Raw genomic sequence first — 18,474 nt, forward strand, 5'->3', positions numbered from 1 at the left:
AGATTGCAAGAGCTAATTTAACAGACTAGTGGCTCTAAACAAAAAAAAAATCAATATTTTTTTTATTCCTGCTGCAAGTGTGGTGGATGGATTTTACTTTCACTGTTTACTAAAGAAAGTAAAGATTTTTTTAAAAAATTCTCTGTTAAAAGTATACACACGTGTATGTATTTCAGGTCTGTGACTCCAGCAAGGCCTTCCAGTTCATTTGAACCTAATCATGTTCCTATCACAACCCGCAGTAGTACAAATCTGGTGAAAAAGTCACAAAATTTGAATACACCTAAGGTAGGTTCTCACAGAAAGTATTGCTGATAAAAATATTTCCCATAAGTTTGAAGTATTTTTATATGGGGTGATATACAGTGGTGCCTTGCAAGACGAAATTAATTCGTTCCGCAAGTTTTTTCTTCTTGCGAGTTTTTCGTCTTGCGAAGCACCGTTTCCCATAGGAATGCATTGAAAATCAATCAATGCGTTCCTATGGAAACCGCCTTCAGACCAGGTCCGGGGACAGTCTGTCCCCCGACCTCTTCTGAAGGCTGGGGGGGGGGACAAGGGCTTTTCTTCCCACCGCCAGCCTTCAGAAGGCTGTTCTGAAGGCTGGCGGTGGGAAGAAAAGCCCTTCTCCCCACCTCCCACCCCACAAGCTCCGGGGACAGGAGGGCTTTCCTCCCGACCGCCAGCATTTTAAAAGCCCCCAGGACAGCGGAGAAGTCTCCACTGTCCCGGGGGCTTTTAAAACGCTGGGGGTCGGCAGCGAAGGCTTCGCTGCCGCCCGCCAGCGTTTTAAGATCGCCCCGGGACAGCGGAGAAGTCTCCGCTGTCCCGGGAAGGCAGGCGGGGGGGAGCAAAGACTTTTGCCCCCCGCCGGCCTTCAGAAGAGGTCCAGGACCTCTTCTGAAGGCCAGCGGGGGGCGCAAGTCTTTGCTCCCCCCCCCGCCCGCCTGCCTTCAAAAGCCGTCGGGATAGCGGAGAAACGCACTGCGCTTCTCCGCTATCCCGGGAAGGCAGGCGGGGGGAGCAAAGACTTTTGCCCCCCGCTGGCCTTCAGAAGAGGTCCAGGACCTCTTCTGAAGGCCGGCGGTGGGCGAAAGTCTTTGCTCCCGATGGCCAGCATTTTAAAAGCGGTCCGGGATAGCAGGAAAGCGCAGCGCTTCCCTGCTATCCCGGACCGCTTTTAAAATGCTGGCGGTGGGGAGCAAAGCCTTTCGCCCACCGCCGGCCTTCCTGGACCTCTTCTGAAGGCCGGAGGGGGGTGAAAGGCTTTGCTCCCCACCGCCAGCATTTAAAAGAGGTCCCCGGAGATTTCCCTATGGGCTTTCTTCTTGCGAAGCAAGCCCATAGGGAAATTTGTCTTGCGGAACGACTCAAAAACGGAAAACTCTTTCGTCTTGCGAGTTTTTCGTTTTGCGAGGCGTTCGTCTTGCGAGGCACCACTGTAATGAAATAGTGAGATTTTAGAGTATTTCTATTAATACAGTGGTGCCTCTGGTTACGTACTTAATTCGTTCCGGAGGTCCGTTCTTAACCTGAAGCACCACTTTAGCTAATGGGGCCTGCTGCTGCTGTGCTGCCGGAGCACGATTTCTGTTCTCATCCTGAAGCAAAGTTCTTAACCCGAGGTACTATTTCTGGATTAGCGGAGTTTGTAACCTGAAGTGTATGTAACCTGAAGTGTATGTAACCCGAGGTACCACTGTACATTTATTTATTTTCTCTGTGTGTCTAGAACTTAAGAGACCAAAGTGCATTTTTAGGCCTAGATAGTTTTCCTTTTATTTCATGTACAGAAATAGTACCTCATACTTAGAACACAGAGTCTTTCCCCCTGATCCCCTCCTCTTGCTTTCTCTCTTTCACGCAAATCAGTGAAATCTACAAAGGCCAAACTTTGGCCTCATCATGCTTAAACTATAATTGATTTGGTATAATATTGTTTTATGGATCTGTAGAGACATGATCCACAAGGATTGCAACGATATCACACAGGTAATGTTAGCAATCCTGTGAAGACACAGAATACACCACGGTCAAGCCCACCAGAGCGCATTGTCCCACCCCTGTGTGAATTACCATGTCTGCAGCCCACTTCCAGAAGGTTGCTGCCTGCCAGCCCCTCACCCAGATGTGATCAGGTACGTGTTTGTTTATCCGTTTCAACTCTATGGCACCCACAGCCACCATTGGTCCACTGGATTGCTAGCTATTTAGATGTCATCTTGATTCTTCAAATCACACCACAAAATAGTTTGCTCCATTTTAGTCAATCTCTCTCTTTTGTAATGTCTTTGTTGGTTGATTTCATAGCAGAGTGAAAGGGCATGCTGAAAGGGCATGTAATTATTGTTCATACCTCCATTCTAAATATTACCATTGACATCTCTTCCTGCTACACCAGTATATTGTGGTACGTTGTGGCATCTTTCTGATGTATATTCTTACGATATGTGTGCCATCTTAAGGATCGGAATGCCCCTTACCCCATAATTCAAGAACACCCTTCCTGTGGGAAGCTGGAATGAAAGTGTTGCCTTTTCCTATCTGTGTTAATTTTTCTAAATGCAAAAAGTGCATTTTTATATGCATTCAAACATGCAACTCCCTCGCAGTTTCAGATTGGCTGTACTATATGATGTCTTTGTAATCTGGAGACTGAGTCAATGAGTCAATTTTATTTTATTTACAGCCATAAGAGCCATTTAGAGAATAAGGAATAAATGGGAGGAGGTAAATGGCCAGTTAACTCAGCTCTTATCCACCCAGGGAACTGGACTGGCTTTTCATTGCAGAGTGTGTTCTGGGCCTCATATACTTCCCCAAATCAGTTTAGAGGGGTGATTTTGATAAGAAAAACAACCCACAGGGAAAGAAATATGTTTCCTCTCCCATATGCAATCATGTCATCAAGACTGTTACTTCCCCAATTGCTTAAAATTAGAGGGGGAAATATCGGAAAATATTTGCATAGCTGAGTCTGACCCTTTCTCTCTGGAACTCACAATCGAAAGATATATAGGTATTGCAGTGAAGCATGTGTTTTAAAATGTGAAATTGGGTATATTATGACCCTTTTATGTTTCATATCCGAAGACAGTCCACAGGAATTTTATATTGAAGTACTATTTATAACTGACTAATGTATAAAAACATTTTTTCATAAGTAACAAGAGCTAGCGGTTATATTGAAAACCATTTCCCTGGCTTACATGTAAAAAACTGACACATTTTAAAAAGCCTCAAAGTTACTGATCTAAAGCTAAAGGAATAAATCCATCCGATCTATAAAGACTTACGGTAACACTCCCTGGGGAAACTGGGTCAGTGAACAGGCCTCCCCAGCACACAGAACTTTAGCAATAATGCAAATGATAGCAGCTCTAAGGGCCATCCTGCTACACATCACCAAAAGGTTGGAACCTAATTTCATGTCTATTTCTATATATTGACCTGATTATACTGACAACCTCACCTGAGGTAGGGGATTGTTCTTCTAAAATTGCAATTTTTATCTCCAAATGAAGCACTTTACATGTTGCTGTTGCTATTTATTAACTGATTTATATAAGATCCACCTCTCTAGGCAGTTCACAAACTCATAGGAGTGAATAGCAGCATTTCACAGACCAAGTCAGGAAAACTCTCCACTTGTACATCTACATGTGCAGAAAACTCTGATTAATGTCAAATAGATGTTCATGGGGGAGCGTGGTGACAGCGGTGGTTGTGGCTGGTCCATGCAGCTCCACACATTCATTTCATGTATGGAGAGAGTCACATGTCTCATATAAACATAATTATACAATCTTTGTTTCATAAATGCTCTTCATACTGGAAAACCCCATTATGTAATAAAATCTTTTCCCTTCTGATAAAACATGCCCCTTTTCCCCCTCTCAAAGTATGTTACTGCTAAGAGCTACAATAATAGAATTGTAAGTTATAAACATATAGTATTTCAGTAATATTTCTTCTCCATATGTTTCAGCTTCTGTTTTCCTTGTAAAGTCTGAAAAAAATGATGTAAAGTCTGAACTGTTTTCCTCTTGTGAAATCTAGCACCTCTACTGATATGTATTTTAACAGCAGCATTTCCTCCTTATAGGATGTAATTAAAGACACTCTTACTGCAGACTGTAATTTTTTATTTGAAATTAACCTACTTTAAACAATTCAGGCATAGCAACTGAAGTGTGTGTGTGTGTGTGTGTTGTCAATTCTTAACAAGAGATCATCAGACTTATCTCTTGGTACCATCTTTCAAAGAAAAATGGAAACAGCATTTGCTATACCTATATTTGTATCCAGCAATAATCTGTTTATATTGCCTAAAAGAAAAGAGATAGGAGAGATCAATGGTTCAAGTTGTTGTACATTTGAGGTGTCCCCATGATAGCTGTACTCAGTGTTTTCTTTTTTGTTTTCAGCACAATGCTAGTGGCCATACTGTTTTCCCTTTTTGAAACAGCAAAATCATGTGGTTAAAATACACTAGAGATTTGCTTAAAGAGATAATTTTGGACCTCCTTCAGAGGGAATAATTTCTGCACGTTGTTTGGTTTTTATTTATTCATTAATATTCTTTCTTCTTTAGCGATCACTCGTAGCTGAGTATTGATGTATTTATTAAATATATATACTGTCCTTCATCCAAGGATCACAGGGCAGTTTATAATATAAAAACACATACCATAGTAACAATGACAATAACCCCCTCCAACCCCCCCCCCAATTTAAAGCACTATATTGTCTCTTAATATTGTACTTTCATTTTCTACAAATAGAAATAGTGAGGAGCCACATAATTTTAATGTTTGTTTCAATTTAAAGCATGATTTGAAGGACTTATGGGAAATAAATTATACTTTCATGACTGAGGAATTATATAATAAAATGGCTATTTCATTAATCTTATAGTAACAATTCTATGAACTTACATTGTATTATAGGAATTTTTCAAGCCAAGTCCTCCTCGAAAACCTTTGCCAGCTGATCCTCAGAAGAACAAATCTGCTCAGTTTAAGAGTTCCTCCACAGAAGTATTTGGGCTTCCAAAACCTGTGCCTCAAATTGCCCCTGTCAGGTTAGTTTGGCTGTTCAGTTGTGCGTTTCCAACAGAAAACATGTTTGAGAAATATTATAAAATATATCTTAGAATTGGCTCTTTTTTGTTGGGAAAACTTAGCTCAAGGATACCCAACATGGGGCCCTCCAACTCCCATCAGTTCTAGTCAGCAAGGGCAATGGTCAGGGATGAAGAGTTGGTGGGCAGATCAGCATCTGGGAAGTACTGCGATGGCTAGCTTAGTTTCTCACTCACAAAATTGTTTCAGTCATCTGAATAAGCATCTGTTTTCCTGAGCGTGTGTTTAGGTACTGCAATTCTTCTGCAGTTGCTTGTTCTAATCAGCCAGTATATTCCCACGTGGTAAATTTGAGAAGCAATCAGATGTGGTGAGAGGGACTGGATAAAAATTCCCTGAAACAAACAAATTCCACCAAAGCTCTGCCATAAAATATGGGGAAGGGGCTTAACTAATAGCAGTTTAAGGACACTAGTATTTATTGAATGATGCTGTCGTTTCAAGATGTCAGTACCCTCACTGACTTGAAAAAAGCTGATTGACATAAATTACAACCACTTAAAATTATTGTTAAAATATATTTTGTGCCATGAATAAAATGTGCATAAAACAAATGACAGTAAAATATTAAGGTGAAGAGATGCCAGCAAACCCTACATGACCTGAATGAATGGAGAGGAATGCTCCTGTTTTCCAAAGAACCTGTAACAATTCCTTAAAGCCAAGATATTTATACTTAATTTCTGTTGCTCCACAATTAGCATGTTTGCTAATTTTATTATTCTGTTTCTGACCATTTTCTTAAACAGGCCTGCACCTAAACAACCACCTCAAATGCCTAGAGCCTGCAATACTGCCTATATGAAATGACAACATGGAACATCATTTGTATCCTGGAAAGTGAAGACAGAATTTTGCACTATTTTCATCTCCAGTAGGAGATCAATATTTTTATATCAATAGGTAGAATTTTTAATGTTCAAAACCCATTATTTTAAAGAACTCTGAGCTACTGCCTTTGGTGCTATGCTGTGTGAAGGTGGTTTGCTTCTTTGCTCAGGTACTTGTAAATTATTAATTTATATTTAATATTTATTACAGTGCAGAGCACTGTAGTAGATATTGTTTCACCATAACCAACTTTTCCTAGGAAGGAAGCCATTTTTGTGATGTTTAAACAGTCTTGAACCATCCATTACAGATTTCTCAATGTTTGGTACAAACTCCTCAAAGTTTATTTAGTTTGGACCTGTTCCTATACAGAATGTTGACTAAAGCTGAATTGAAACTTTGCTGAAACCAAGAGACAGGTGAAATTTCAAAAGCTAGTGGCTGATATTTTGTCAATAGAATCTGGAGGGAAAATATTACTTCTATGGACCGATATTACTAAAATATTACTTCTAGGGTGTATTTTCAAGGAAGCTTAAGAAAATAAGTGCCAAAACGACGATTTACCTAAATGTCTACGTTTATCAGGTCTTAGGTATTGGCTCTATCATCAAACAGATATACATTTTCTGCATAAAAATTTAGATTTTACAAATTACGTGCTTTTCCTATACAACCAGACCTTTATCATTGTGTGTTGTAACTAAAAATTCTAAATGGCCTGATCCTGTGCACAGCCAAACCCTGGTTAGAGGGATAGATCTGCTGACACAGCACTACAGTAGTTGCTTGTGCTCTGACCACAATACTTAACCCCAGCCAACTTGGCGGTTCAACAAAAGGCTAGTCATCGCTCACCCATCTGTCGGTGGGCGCCCTTTGCGCACACAGCACCCCCAATCCACTGGAGACTTACCAGAAATCAGTATTCTCATTTTGATGAGAACTCTGGCCCCAAATAAGTTTCTAGCATTTGACCTTGGAGGCCACAGCAACAGCTTTCAAAGCTAGTTTCACAGAAGTGTTCACTTCAACTCTAGTACTTGCTCTCATTGAGCAGTCGTCAGATTTCAAGTTATAATCCCACTGGTTTCGATAAATCTTTAAACAGATCACACAAACTATTTCTCCTATTATACAGCGAAAAACCCCTACATCTGCCCCCATGTGTCATGTCTCAGTGTTCTAAATCTTAAAAGGCCTGCTATAGCTGTTTGAAACTAACTGAAAGTGTGTATTTCAAGAGAGTATATAGGCTTTCAGCATGTTTTCTTAATTAAAAAAACTGTATATTGTACAAGACAGTTTAAATTCATTGTTTTTGTTGGATGTGGTACGTGATTTCTGTGTTAACTGCAATGAAAAGTCTGCAAATTGCATTCTCAGTGCAACACAAGGACTGTGTGGTTCAGTAGATCATAATTTAGAGATTGTTTACTGGGTTTCCCTCCTCTCTCTCCTGTTTCTGAGCAACAATGCTGTGGGTTTTCTGGAAACAATTGGAATTAGAAGAATTTGCATAGGAGATTTTTCAGTTTGAAATTTTCTGATGCCCTAGAAAATGTTCTAATGTAGCATGCATATTTTACTTGTACTCATCAAACAAGGCTATAAACTTCCAAACAGCTCTCTGGGCAACAAGCCTTGAAAGCCCAAGCTGGTAGGGTAACTGGGATGGCCCAGATAGAACTGGGAGTCCAGACATGGACTCCATTCCACCTACAGCTCAGCATATTTATGGGGAAAACCCCTGTCATATTCATAATAGTCAATTAGAACTAGCTTTATTCTCCTTTCTCCCTCCCTTTTACCAGTATTGAACCAACACCACAGTTGATATTGGTGATACTCTCATTTCAACCCCTGCAAAAGAAAATCAGCTTACATATTCTCTTTCATAGGAACATAAAGTTGGCAAATTATTTGTTCCACACTATACAACTATTTCCAGCACCTGGACCTTTGGCCATTACTCTTGCCTATGTAGTGTGCTAATATCCAAAGTGTCTGTGCTTCTTCAGACAGAGAAACAAAACTTGAAGACCTTTTGTCTTTTTCCAGTAAGTAATTTAACTTTCTCAATTACTTTGCCCTGTAACTAGGCAACCACACAGTCATGCTTATGAACAAAGCAAATAAAATATATCCACATCACAAACAAAACCAATAAAGCAAAAAAGAATCCACAGAAAACAGTTTTGCTCCTGAAGCTTGCATATGATATAAATTATAGTATCAGTAATTACACAATAAGACATTCTGGAAAATGTCAATGTAACATTTATGCTAAATGAGGAGAGTTGCTGATGATGGTAGCACTCAACTTTTTAAAGATAGGATTTGGCATTTCATTTTAAATGAAAGGCAGGTGCTGTTGGGGCTCTTTAAATTACCTTTCATGCATCTTGAGTAGTTTATTTTTCTAATAGCATCTTACTTCTTCACTCCATGTTGTTTCGTTTGACTGCCATTAATAGGAAACCCCAACTTGATTATTACTAAAGTAGCATTTTATTTTATTTAGCAGGAATAAAATCCTCGGGCGTGATTGCCGTAAAGGATGCTGGGGTTTGTAAATTCCCTTTTTCATCACTACATTATTTTTTTCTATTCCTGATCATGAAAGAGCTAAAGCAATACTATTTAAAAACTGAACTGTTCAATCAGTGAACACTCTGTGCTTTACAAAAGGCAGGTGGTTTCACATGAGGGACATGATCCTCCTCTGCCTATTTCAGTTCACACTATATACCACTGCATGTGCAAAATGGAAATCAGATTGGTAGGCTTTAAATGCATATCACCATGTGGATCTGTAGGTGCTCTTCCCTATTTCTTCCCTATGTTTATCATTTGCTGGGTAAAGAGCATCAAAACATGCATCAGAATTTGTAACTGTTGCTCTCATATATTTACACTGCAAATCTTCAATGCAATTTGCATTTTAATGTGCATCCCCATCATGGTAAAACTAGTCATGCATAAGTATCTTTTTAACCAGAGAGATAGGTGAGGCCATATAAATAGTATATGTCAGGACTAAAGATACAATATGCTAGTCAGCACATAATACAAAACAGTCATAATATTTCCACAAAGGATTGTAACATACCTTTTAAATAGGCAAGATTACTTCAAAGCTGAATGCAAATACTTATGTTTATTAGCCTTCAGCAAACACTAGGTTTCTCCTGAATTTCATGGCAGCTTGCTTTCTCGGGCTGTTTTTGTATCTATCAGCTTCCCACACTAGAAAATGCTTTTAAACCTCTTATTGTGATGTGAGCAAGGGGAACCTCTTGTTGTGGAGTCAGCAAGGAGAAGCAACACACGGTGTGTTAAAGTGGTAACCTTTCCTAAGATATACTGGTAAAGAGTGGATCAGAGATCTAATTAATTAATTAAGCATTTTAAAGCAGCAGCTGCACCTTTCAAACAATTTTGCGTTATTAGATAACGTCATGTATGCTTTCATTCCAGTGAAACCAAAGGCAGTCAGTGGAGCCCTGAAGGCCCACTGCTTTTCAGTGGAGTTAAATTGTTTAAGTCATACATGTTAAGGCTGATTCACACATACATGTTTTCCACTTGATGTATCATCACTTACCAGTTCTTCACTCTCAGCCAAATGTATGAATTGTCTCTGATGAAAGGTATTTCACTTGATATTCTGCAACAGAATTGATATTGTGTAGTAGAATTTTCCTATCTGTGGTGATTAATCTGTGATGGCTTAGTCACTAATATTACTGTCAATAACAGTACTGTGCACACATGAACCTACATTCTCTTTAAAGCACGGAATTTATTTTGATAAAAATATATTTAACATTATAATGTTAAACAGATTTAAATTTCTCTGGTCTACAAGCCATCACCCTGATACAAATCCATATGAAATTCAGTGCACAGAAAAAGCTCTCATATCGCTGTCAATGTTAGTACTGTGCACATTTCTTTTGTCCCTATGTGCTGGCACATTCAGCTGAAAGGAAAACCATTTCATGTCAGGGAGCTTCTGACGTGATTTGGGAAAAAATATTGGATTGGGGAAGCACACTTCAACGGCAAACACGATATTCTTTCTCGACTTTAATATGCACAATAGATTTCAGTGAGCTGAGATTTATGTGTCATATAATGACATAAAGAGCTGCTTATACCAAGTCATACCACTGGGCCCAGGACTCCTTGTTCTGACTGGCAGCAATTACTTCAGGACCTTTCCCAGCCCTTCTTCCAGATAATTTCAACTGAACCAGGAACATTTTGTATATAGAGCATGTGCTCAGTCACTTTGCTAGGGCTGCTTCTCGATTTACCTGTATTATGAAACCTTAGGCCACTCGATTTGCATGCATTGTAGTCCTCCTAACAAAATCAGGAAGCAATCCAGAAAAAATAGGTAAAAACAATTATGTCTCAAAGGAAAGTTGATTATTCTCCTACAAAGTAAAGTCTGTTTCAGGGACTGACTTGCCAACCAAGAAGCTATGATTTTCCCTGCAAAGTCGAATAGTATTCTCTCTGTGTGTGTCTCGTGGTGGAGGGAGGAAAGTGATCATTGCTACACAGTTTCGGTTCATACAAGCATTGGTAACCACAACTTGTAAACATGGATGACATAGCAGATAAACCCAGGAATGATTCAATGATGAAAATAATCTGTTAATTTTTTGAGTAACATAGTTTAGAATGATTTTGTGAATTCTCAAATATTAGACATTGTTCTCACAGAGCAATCACAAAATATTGACTTGATGCCTTTTCTACTTTAACTCCCTGTCCTAAGACTAGGGTATGCCATTAACAGAGCAGGCGAACCATAGAGCAAAAGAGCAGCAGCTGACTCAAGCAAATAAGCAAAAGTCATTATAGTAAAATGGAAAAAGGAAAAGTTCACTGGCCAGTCTTACCAAGATATACATTACTTTCCTGCACTGTGATCAGTCAGATCCTAGGTATTACCTAAAGAAATCTGCTAAGTGTTTCATAACACTTGCTGCTTTACTGCAGCTTGCTTATTTGCAATTCTGGATGAGCCAGGGGAAGGGAAAGACTCCCCCAACACAGGCCAGCTGCATGCTCTCAGTGATAGATTATGGCCAATAGTTTTAGTTGTGGTTTACCAACATTTTATAAAATGCTGGTAAAAGTTAAATTACTTTGAACCATTACAAGACACAACAGAACAGATTTTGAGCAAGTGTTGAAACAGACCAGAGCCCCTTTCAGTTCATTGAAACCTTTGTATATTTCTTAGTATAATGATAACTAATTCTCTCCTCAGTCCTGATCTTTGTCTCACTGGTAGGGTCCTGCTTACATTACTCCAAACAGAGATGCCCAAAGTTGTTTCAGAAGCTGTTGATTCTGACCTGTCATTGCATAATCCCTGAGCTCCAAATCAAACATCACCTCAGTCACAATCTTCTTAGGCAGCCTTAGGCAAGGCACTTCTAATCAACTTAAGCCCTCAATGTAGGGAGGGTTTGGGGAACAGCCCTATAGGAATTACCCAAACTACACTGAGTGTTTTGAATGCTAGATAAATGTTAAGTACTGTAATTAAATATTACTGTATCAATACTGTTGTTTAAATGAACAGAAATCCCAAGTTCTCTTCCACATCCCTCCTTGTTCATAATTTTGAATTTTGCTTACATAAAACTGAGAATTCCATGTGCTTCAAGATCCATTGAATATTTACATAATTAATTTGACTGTGAAATCAATATAAGTCAAGAGCCCCTAAATTAGGGCTAGTTGACCTGTGGCCCTGCAGCTATTGTTGAACTACATTAGTCCCAGTCAGCATGGTCAAGGATGGAGGGAGTTGTAGTCCATCAAGAAGTGGAGGCCCACAGGTTAACCACCCCACCTTAAACAATCAGATATGCTTCTTCCTCAAGTTAGTTTAGCTTCTAAATAAGCTCTCATTGCACACTCAGAGTGAATCAAGGTGCAAAATTAGTTATGTTGCAGGTTTAATCAGGCACATATGACATATTTTTGCATTTTACTATTGCCGTTTATAGTAGGTTTTTTAATGTAACAAAAATGTTCTTGGAATTCTACAGTTTGATTTACATTTCCTGATACATCATAATATAATAAATTTGTTAATGCATCAATGGAAAAAAAACACCAAATGAACTTACCTGGTAAGCCAGCCTGGGAACCTGTTAAAACGTGGGGTATACAGCCCTTAAATAAATCTGATTTGAATATCCCTTCTAAGTTGTAATCACATGCAATCATCATCACAGGGTAACTGTGCCAATGTAATAAATAGTCTTTATTACTCAAGATAATGCAAGTAAACAATTTCCTGTATCATCCTGGGAAGGAAAGACATTTCAGTCCATTTATTCTTCTGTTATACTTTACATTTAGGTATCTCTTTTAGCATGAAGCAGGCATATAAAATGCAATGTGAATTGCCATCAGGACTGACTCTGAACAAAAGGTGCTATCACTCTTTGCATTAAGAGTAGCAACTGATATTTTAACTGCTGATAACCTGATCCTTGATACACTTTCATGGAAGTTAAGTTCCATTAGCTGCATTCAGTGGGACTTTCTTCCATGTGATGTTTTTAAGACTGTGGTGATAAGACTGTTAATTGTAAACCATTTAGCACACTATATATGAATATTAGAGTGACATAGGCCATTAATTTTTATGAACCATACCTTTATAATGCTTTCAGTTAAATGTCAGTTTGCTAAAACTTTCTACATAATGCACTGTGTAACAGTTTGCCTTACTTTTATACACTTTTTGTAATGATTATTGCAGTAACATGTTAAGAGCCTACAAACATGTTTCAATAGCAGGACAATCTATTCACTATTAAGTATTCTGTATTAAATAAACAGTAAATACATCCTTAGTTATGTACTGATTTGTGTTTTCTGCAATTATTAAAAGGTTTTGAAAATGGAATAATTTATTGAGGAAATAAAACTTTGAATACTTTGTTGACCAGGTATGGGACGATTTATTTTGTTTGCAAAGAACGGGGAACATTGAAAATAATCATCTCATAAGATTCTCCTGAATGTGCTATTAAGACTGCAATCCTATACACACATACTTCCCAAAAAAGTTGATTTCCTCCAACTTGTGTACTTACTGCAAGCAAGTACAGCGTCAATCATATTATTATTAATTATTATTATTATTATTATTATTATTTTAAAAAGCTATGTTGATGGTTCTGATGTCATCATAAGTCTTGTGCTGCTCAGAAAGATTAGACTCTAACTCACATAAAACAGTGTTTCTAGAATGGATTTTCTGTTATTCTGTCCAGCTTTTTGTCATTTAGAATCATAAAATTGTAGCGTTGGAAGGGACCCTGAGAACCATCTAGTCCAACCCCATGCAATGCAAGAATATGCAGGAATGCAGGAATATGCAGCTTTCCCATATGGGGATCAAATCTGCAACCTTGGTGTTATCAGCACCATGCTCTAACTAACTGAGCCATTTGAACCCGCTTGTTTCACTATCCTCACGAACTAACATACTGAATTCTTTCATGTGTGTTTATGTTCCGAACTAAAACTGCAGTAATTGCATGTACAATTACTCTGAGAGAATCTGATTTTAATGAACAGCTTGCTGTGCATCTATGAGGTGGCCAGGAAACTTGGACAAATACCAATTTCTTACCAGACCAAGTTCAATATACTATTGGCATATAAAGTCCTTAATGGCATTTGTTCCATCACTTTGAACTCACACTTTTCCAAGTATTGCATAAAATCCATTCTGCATTTGCAAGGAGTCATTCCTTTAGTGTGGCAGCACAAGCCTTAGGAATTCAGGGTCACTGTGGCAGAATGCCACTCCATGGACAGTGGCTCATTTTGCCCTCTCCCAATTATCTTGCTACCTACTTTCTGCTCTACAAAAACCAGTTACACTGCACAAGGACATCCAAAGAACTTAGCATTGGAGTCAAGCTAGACGTAATTATTTTATTACATAGTATGCCCAGGCATCCTTGAGATTTTTGTTTTTTAATATATAACTGTTGGGGGGGAGTCAAAATGGGATCATCATATTGTTGGGAGTAAAGCTACCATTGGTCATAACGGGAGATTTTCCCCATTGTGAATCATGAGAGAGAGAGAGAGAGAGAGAGAGAGAACGCGCATGCACGCAACTCCCACTAGGGCCATGGCAGAGACAAAGCGCTAAGCCCCACCTCCTATGTTGTGCTCCCAATCCTGTTCTCCATTCCCCAGCCCTGGCCATTTGGCCTACTACATCACGGCCAAGGACCCTCGTACCTACGAGACCGCCTCTCCCGGTATGTCCCACAGAGAGCCTCAAGATCCATAAATAGCAACACGCTAGTGGTCCCGGACCCTAAGGAAGTTAGATTAGCTTCAACCAGAGCCAGGGCCTTTTCAACACTGGCTCCAGCCTGGTGGAATGCTCTGCCTCATGAGACCAGGGCCCTGCAGGATCTGATTTCTTTCTGCAGGGCATCTAAGACAGAGTTGTTCTGCCTGGCCTTTGGCTTGGAGCCAATTTCATTCCCTCCCCCTCTTTCTTTTTTCTTTTTCCTTTCTCCTGTGATGAAGCTGCATTTTATTATTTTAATGTTTCAATATTTTAATGTTGTATTTTAAGTTGTATTCATTCAACTTGTTTTTATTATTGCTTGTTAGCTGCCGTGAGCCCTGCCTTGGCTGGGGAGGGCAGGGTATAAATAAAAATTTATTATTATTATTATTATTATTATTATTATTATTATTACTACTACTACTACTACTACTATTACTATGCCACCTATTTATTTATTTATTGAGAAGCCATGCATTCTACAGCAAGCTACATGATAATTTATGGCATGTTCTAGTTTTGCCCTTAACGTCAGTGACTGCTACTACTTAAGGGCATGAAACAGGAACAGCTGCTAGCATGAGAACAAGAGGACAGAAGAGCAAAAATTAGGATCACTGTAAAAACTGACCGTAATTAGAAAATAATGCTGCTAAAATGTAGATGAATTTAAACGCCAGAGAAAAATGCTGGAGAAGCAAAGTTAGCATTTTAATCAAGGCACCCAAGAGTGTGTAACAGCTAATTAGGAAAAAGGAAAACAACTAGGATTTAGTCCTTGTGGCCTGACCTCCTTCGTAGGTAAGATTAGGCTTCAAATTGTCTGCTTCACACAATTGTAGCAGAGGATGCAGAAGAATCCACGTTCACATTATTTAATTGTCTTTTCCTTTCTTCTATTATTGAAACCACACTCTAAAAAAAAGAAAAATAGCAAATGAGGATAAAATGCTTAAAGAATAGAAATCAGGAGAAGAGTTCAAGTAAAAGATATCCATACCTGTCTGTTCATGCCTCTAGCCATTTCCAGGGCACCTTTGCCAAACTGAAAAAAAATCCCCCCCCCAAATGTTAATTTTGTTATTTTAAACAGTTCTGTGATGTGTGTGTAAAACAGGTACTGAAAAAGCTACTCTTACTGCTATTACCTCATTTTTAACATCAGGATCTGCTCCTCTTTCTAGAAGTAATGCTACCAATTCTTCATGGTTATTTAATGCTGCCACCTGGAAGTAAGATTAGGGGGAAATTATATATGCAAAATGTATATATATAAAATTAGGGGGAAACGATATATATAGTTGGGTGTTTGCATAAAATAAACTTGTTCTCTTATTGGAAATATTTTGGAGAAAAGAAAATTTGGCACCTTTTTCTTCAATGAAAGCCAACACATTACCTACTAACACAATGCAAAGATTACTCAATATCAGAACACCATCCCAAATTTGAAAATAAACTCCAAACACCGTTGTGTTCTAACTCTGAAACTTACTACTTGAGCAACCTCCAACTGATGAGAAGTAATTGTCAAAGCTACTACCACTTCTATGAGGAACTGGCATGGTATCACTTTTAGAAGGAATGTAACAAATGCAGCTTCATTTCTGGTACTGAGATACACACAAACGTATCTGACAGCCACATAGCTGTGTGTATTTTAGAATAAGAGCAGCTAGAATGTTAACAGAGGGCTGGGTTGGCCCATACTCCTGACAGCTAGGGTCTGTGCTTTATTTATTTTTAATTTTGTTGACTATATTTAAATATTCTCTTGACAATGTTATCATCAACCAACTACAAGTATGCCAAACTTATTAAATAGCTTTCAAAAGCTAGGCCAAACATGGCCTAGCAGCCGGAACTCAAGATCTAAGGGCCTTACAAACCATTGCATGGGGGTGAATCTGTGCACTTAACAAGAAGCTGCCATCAGTCATAGCACCCCAAGTGTATTTTGCACAACACATTTATAGTAGTGTACAACTGAAACAACTTACATTTACACCACTGAATATCAGAGGTGGTATTAAATGCAAGTCCCACTAAGAGTAGATCCACCTAAGTTAATAGACATGACTATTTTAATTTCAAAGGGCTGACTGAGTAAGACTTAGCTGAATGCAACCCACAGGGGTTGTGTTCAGTTTTACGATGAATTTTTATCATTACAGTGGTGCCTCGCAAGACGAAATTAATTCGTTCCGCAAGTTTTTTTCTTCTTGCGAGTTTTTCGTCTTGCAAAGCACGGTTTACCATAGGAATGCATTGAAAATCAATCAATGCGTTCCTATGGAAACCGCCTTCAGACCAGGTCCAGGGATAGTCTGTCCCCCGATCTCTTCTGAAGGCTGGGGGGGGGGACAAGGGCTTTTCTTCCCACCGCCAGCCTTTAGAAGGCTGTTCTGAAGGTTGGCGGTGGGAAGAAAAGCCCTTCTCCCCACCTCCCACCCCGCAAGCTCCGGGGACAGGAGGGCTTTCCTCCCGACCGCCAGCATTTTAAAAGCCCCCGGGACAGCGGAGAAGTCTCCGCTGTCCCGGGGGCTTTTAAAATGCTGAGGGTCGGCAGCGAAAGCTTCGCTGCCGCCCGCCAGCATTTTAAGATCGCCCCGGGACAGCGGAGAAGTCTCCGCTGTCCCGGGAAGGCAGGCGGGGGGGAGCAAAGACTTTGGCCCCCCGCCGGCCTTCAGAAGAGGTCCAGGACCTCTTCTGAAGGCCGGCGGTGGGCGAAAGTCTTTGCTCCCGATGGCCAGCATTTTAAAAGCGGTCCGGGATAGCGGGAAAGCGCAGCGCGCTTCCCTGCTATCCCGGACCGCTTTTAAAATGCTGGCGGTGGGGAGCAAAGCCTTTCGGCCCCCGCCGGCCTTCCTGGACCTCTTCTGAAGGCCGGAGGGGGGCGAAAGGCTTTGCTCCCCACCGCCAGCATTTAAAAGAGGTCCCCGGAGATTTCCCTATGGGCTTTCTTCTTGCGAAGCAAGCCCATAGGGAAATTCGTCTTGCGGAACGACTCAAAAACGGAAAACTCTTTCGTCTTGCGAGTTTTTTGTTTTGCGAGGTGTTCGTCTTGCGAGGCACCACTGTATATTCTCCGTCTAGTTTAGGTTTATGCACACTGCTTAGCAATGCTAATGATTAAGTGGTATATAGATGCCTTGCATAAATAGTAAAACAGTGTATGTGGTGATCTTAAGCTATATAATCCTGACCAGAATTTTGCATATAGGAGCAGTTATAGTTGAGTCATTTGCTACAAGTCATTTGTGCACTGCTTCAGTATGTTGAACTTCTGTAGGCTCTCCTGGAGTTCTGACGATCTCCATCCTCTACTGCAGCATTGAAGTCTGCCTTTACATGAAGGATCTGAATATTAGCCATTAGAGCTTGGCGATAATACACCTGCTCCTACAGATCATTAAAATATCATCCCAAACACCTGTTTGTAAAGGTAGAGAAGTACTTGCTCGCTCGCTCTGTGTGCTGACTGGAATGAAAATGTTAACAGAGCATTTTGATCTTTATAGAATCTACAAATACAAATGCAGTACTTCAGAAAGATGAATTTCCAAGTATGAAGGAATAAGAGGGCTCATCCTATTAAAGAAACATTTGAATTTGCTCAGACTACGTACTTCATTTCATGCACCAAACCAGAAAGGAGATTGTGAGATAAAGTGCCTTAATAAGAGAAATCAAAGGGGAAGTGAAGTGTTACTTTGCAAATCCTCCTGTCATCCCAATACAGGTAAAAAGGCTTCTAGCACAGCCACTGCATTCTGTGGGCAAAATTAGTAGTGAATGAAAAAGGACTTGTCATCTGTGCAAGAAAGGCTTTCCATAACAGTAAATATATTCCATGGGGCAGGGAATAGTATGGAGCACTAGTACCTAGAAGCCTTTCTTAAGTAGACCTCTTGACACACCGCCTTATCAAAATGTTTCACATTGCAGAAGAAAACTGGCGGAATGAGCAGGTAGTTCTCAGATAAACAGACAACCAGGTAAACAAGCTTCACACCCAAACCCAAATTATACCAGCACAACCTTGTTGAAGGGAACAGGCAGGATTAATAACTTAGTTTCATACATTACAGATCTCTGAGAGCAAAGCATCTAGCTGCCTCATTCTATAGTATACAA

The 18,474-nt window shown here is 39.7% G+C and overlaps 2 protein-coding genes across 9 annotated transcripts in view; one reads left to right on the forward strand and one right to left on the reverse strand.

Annotated features, from left to right (window-relative positions):
• Positions 1 to 7,596, forward strand: part of ADAM12 (ADAM metallopeptidase domain 12) — a 177,999-nt gene extending 170,403 nt beyond the window's left edge. For 3 of the 4 annotated variants that reach the window (XM_053388911.1, XM_053388913.1, XM_053388912.1), the window contains 4 exons: positions 177 to 288; positions 1,956 to 2,138; positions 4,950 to 5,083; positions 5,894 to 7,596. In XM_053388911.1, the coding sequence (XP_053244886.1) occupies positions 177 to 288; positions 1,956 to 2,138; positions 4,950 to 5,083; positions 5,894 to 5,954 (490 nt within the window). In that variant the 3' untranslated portion in view covers positions 5,955 to 7,596. Of the gene's footprint in view, positions 1 to 176; positions 289 to 1,955; positions 2,139 to 4,949; positions 5,513 to 5,893 lie in introns of those variants that run through there. The other variant, XM_053388910.1, reaches the window with a different exon arrangement.
• A 1,919-nt stretch (positions 7,597 to 9,515) lies between these two features.
• The window catches only part of FANK1 (fibronectin type III and ankyrin repeat domains 1), a 35,254-nt gene continuing 26,295 nt past the window's right edge, over positions 9,516 to 18,474 (reverse strand). For 4 of the 5 annotated variants that reach the window (XM_053388923.1, XM_053388925.1, XM_053388924.1 and 1 more), the window contains 3 exons: positions 15,486 to 15,563; positions 15,338 to 15,382; positions 15,028 to 15,252 (listed from right to left, as the gene is read on the reverse strand). In XM_053388923.1, the coding sequence (XP_053244898.1) occupies positions 15,166 to 15,252; positions 15,338 to 15,382; positions 15,486 to 15,563 (210 nt within the window). In that variant the 3' untranslated portion in view covers positions 15,028 to 15,165. Of the gene's footprint in view, positions 9,646 to 15,027; positions 15,253 to 15,337; positions 15,383 to 15,485; positions 15,564 to 18,474 lie in introns of those variants that run through there. The other variant, XM_053388922.1, reaches the window with a different exon arrangement.

Source organism: Podarcis raffonei, chromosome 5 (genome assembly GCF_027172205.1).
Source record: "Podarcis raffonei isolate rPodRaf1 chromosome 5, rPodRaf1.pri, whole genome shotgun sequence".
NCBI classification, from domain to species: Eukaryota; Metazoa; Chordata; class Lepidosauria; order Squamata; family Lacertidae; genus Podarcis; species Podarcis raffonei.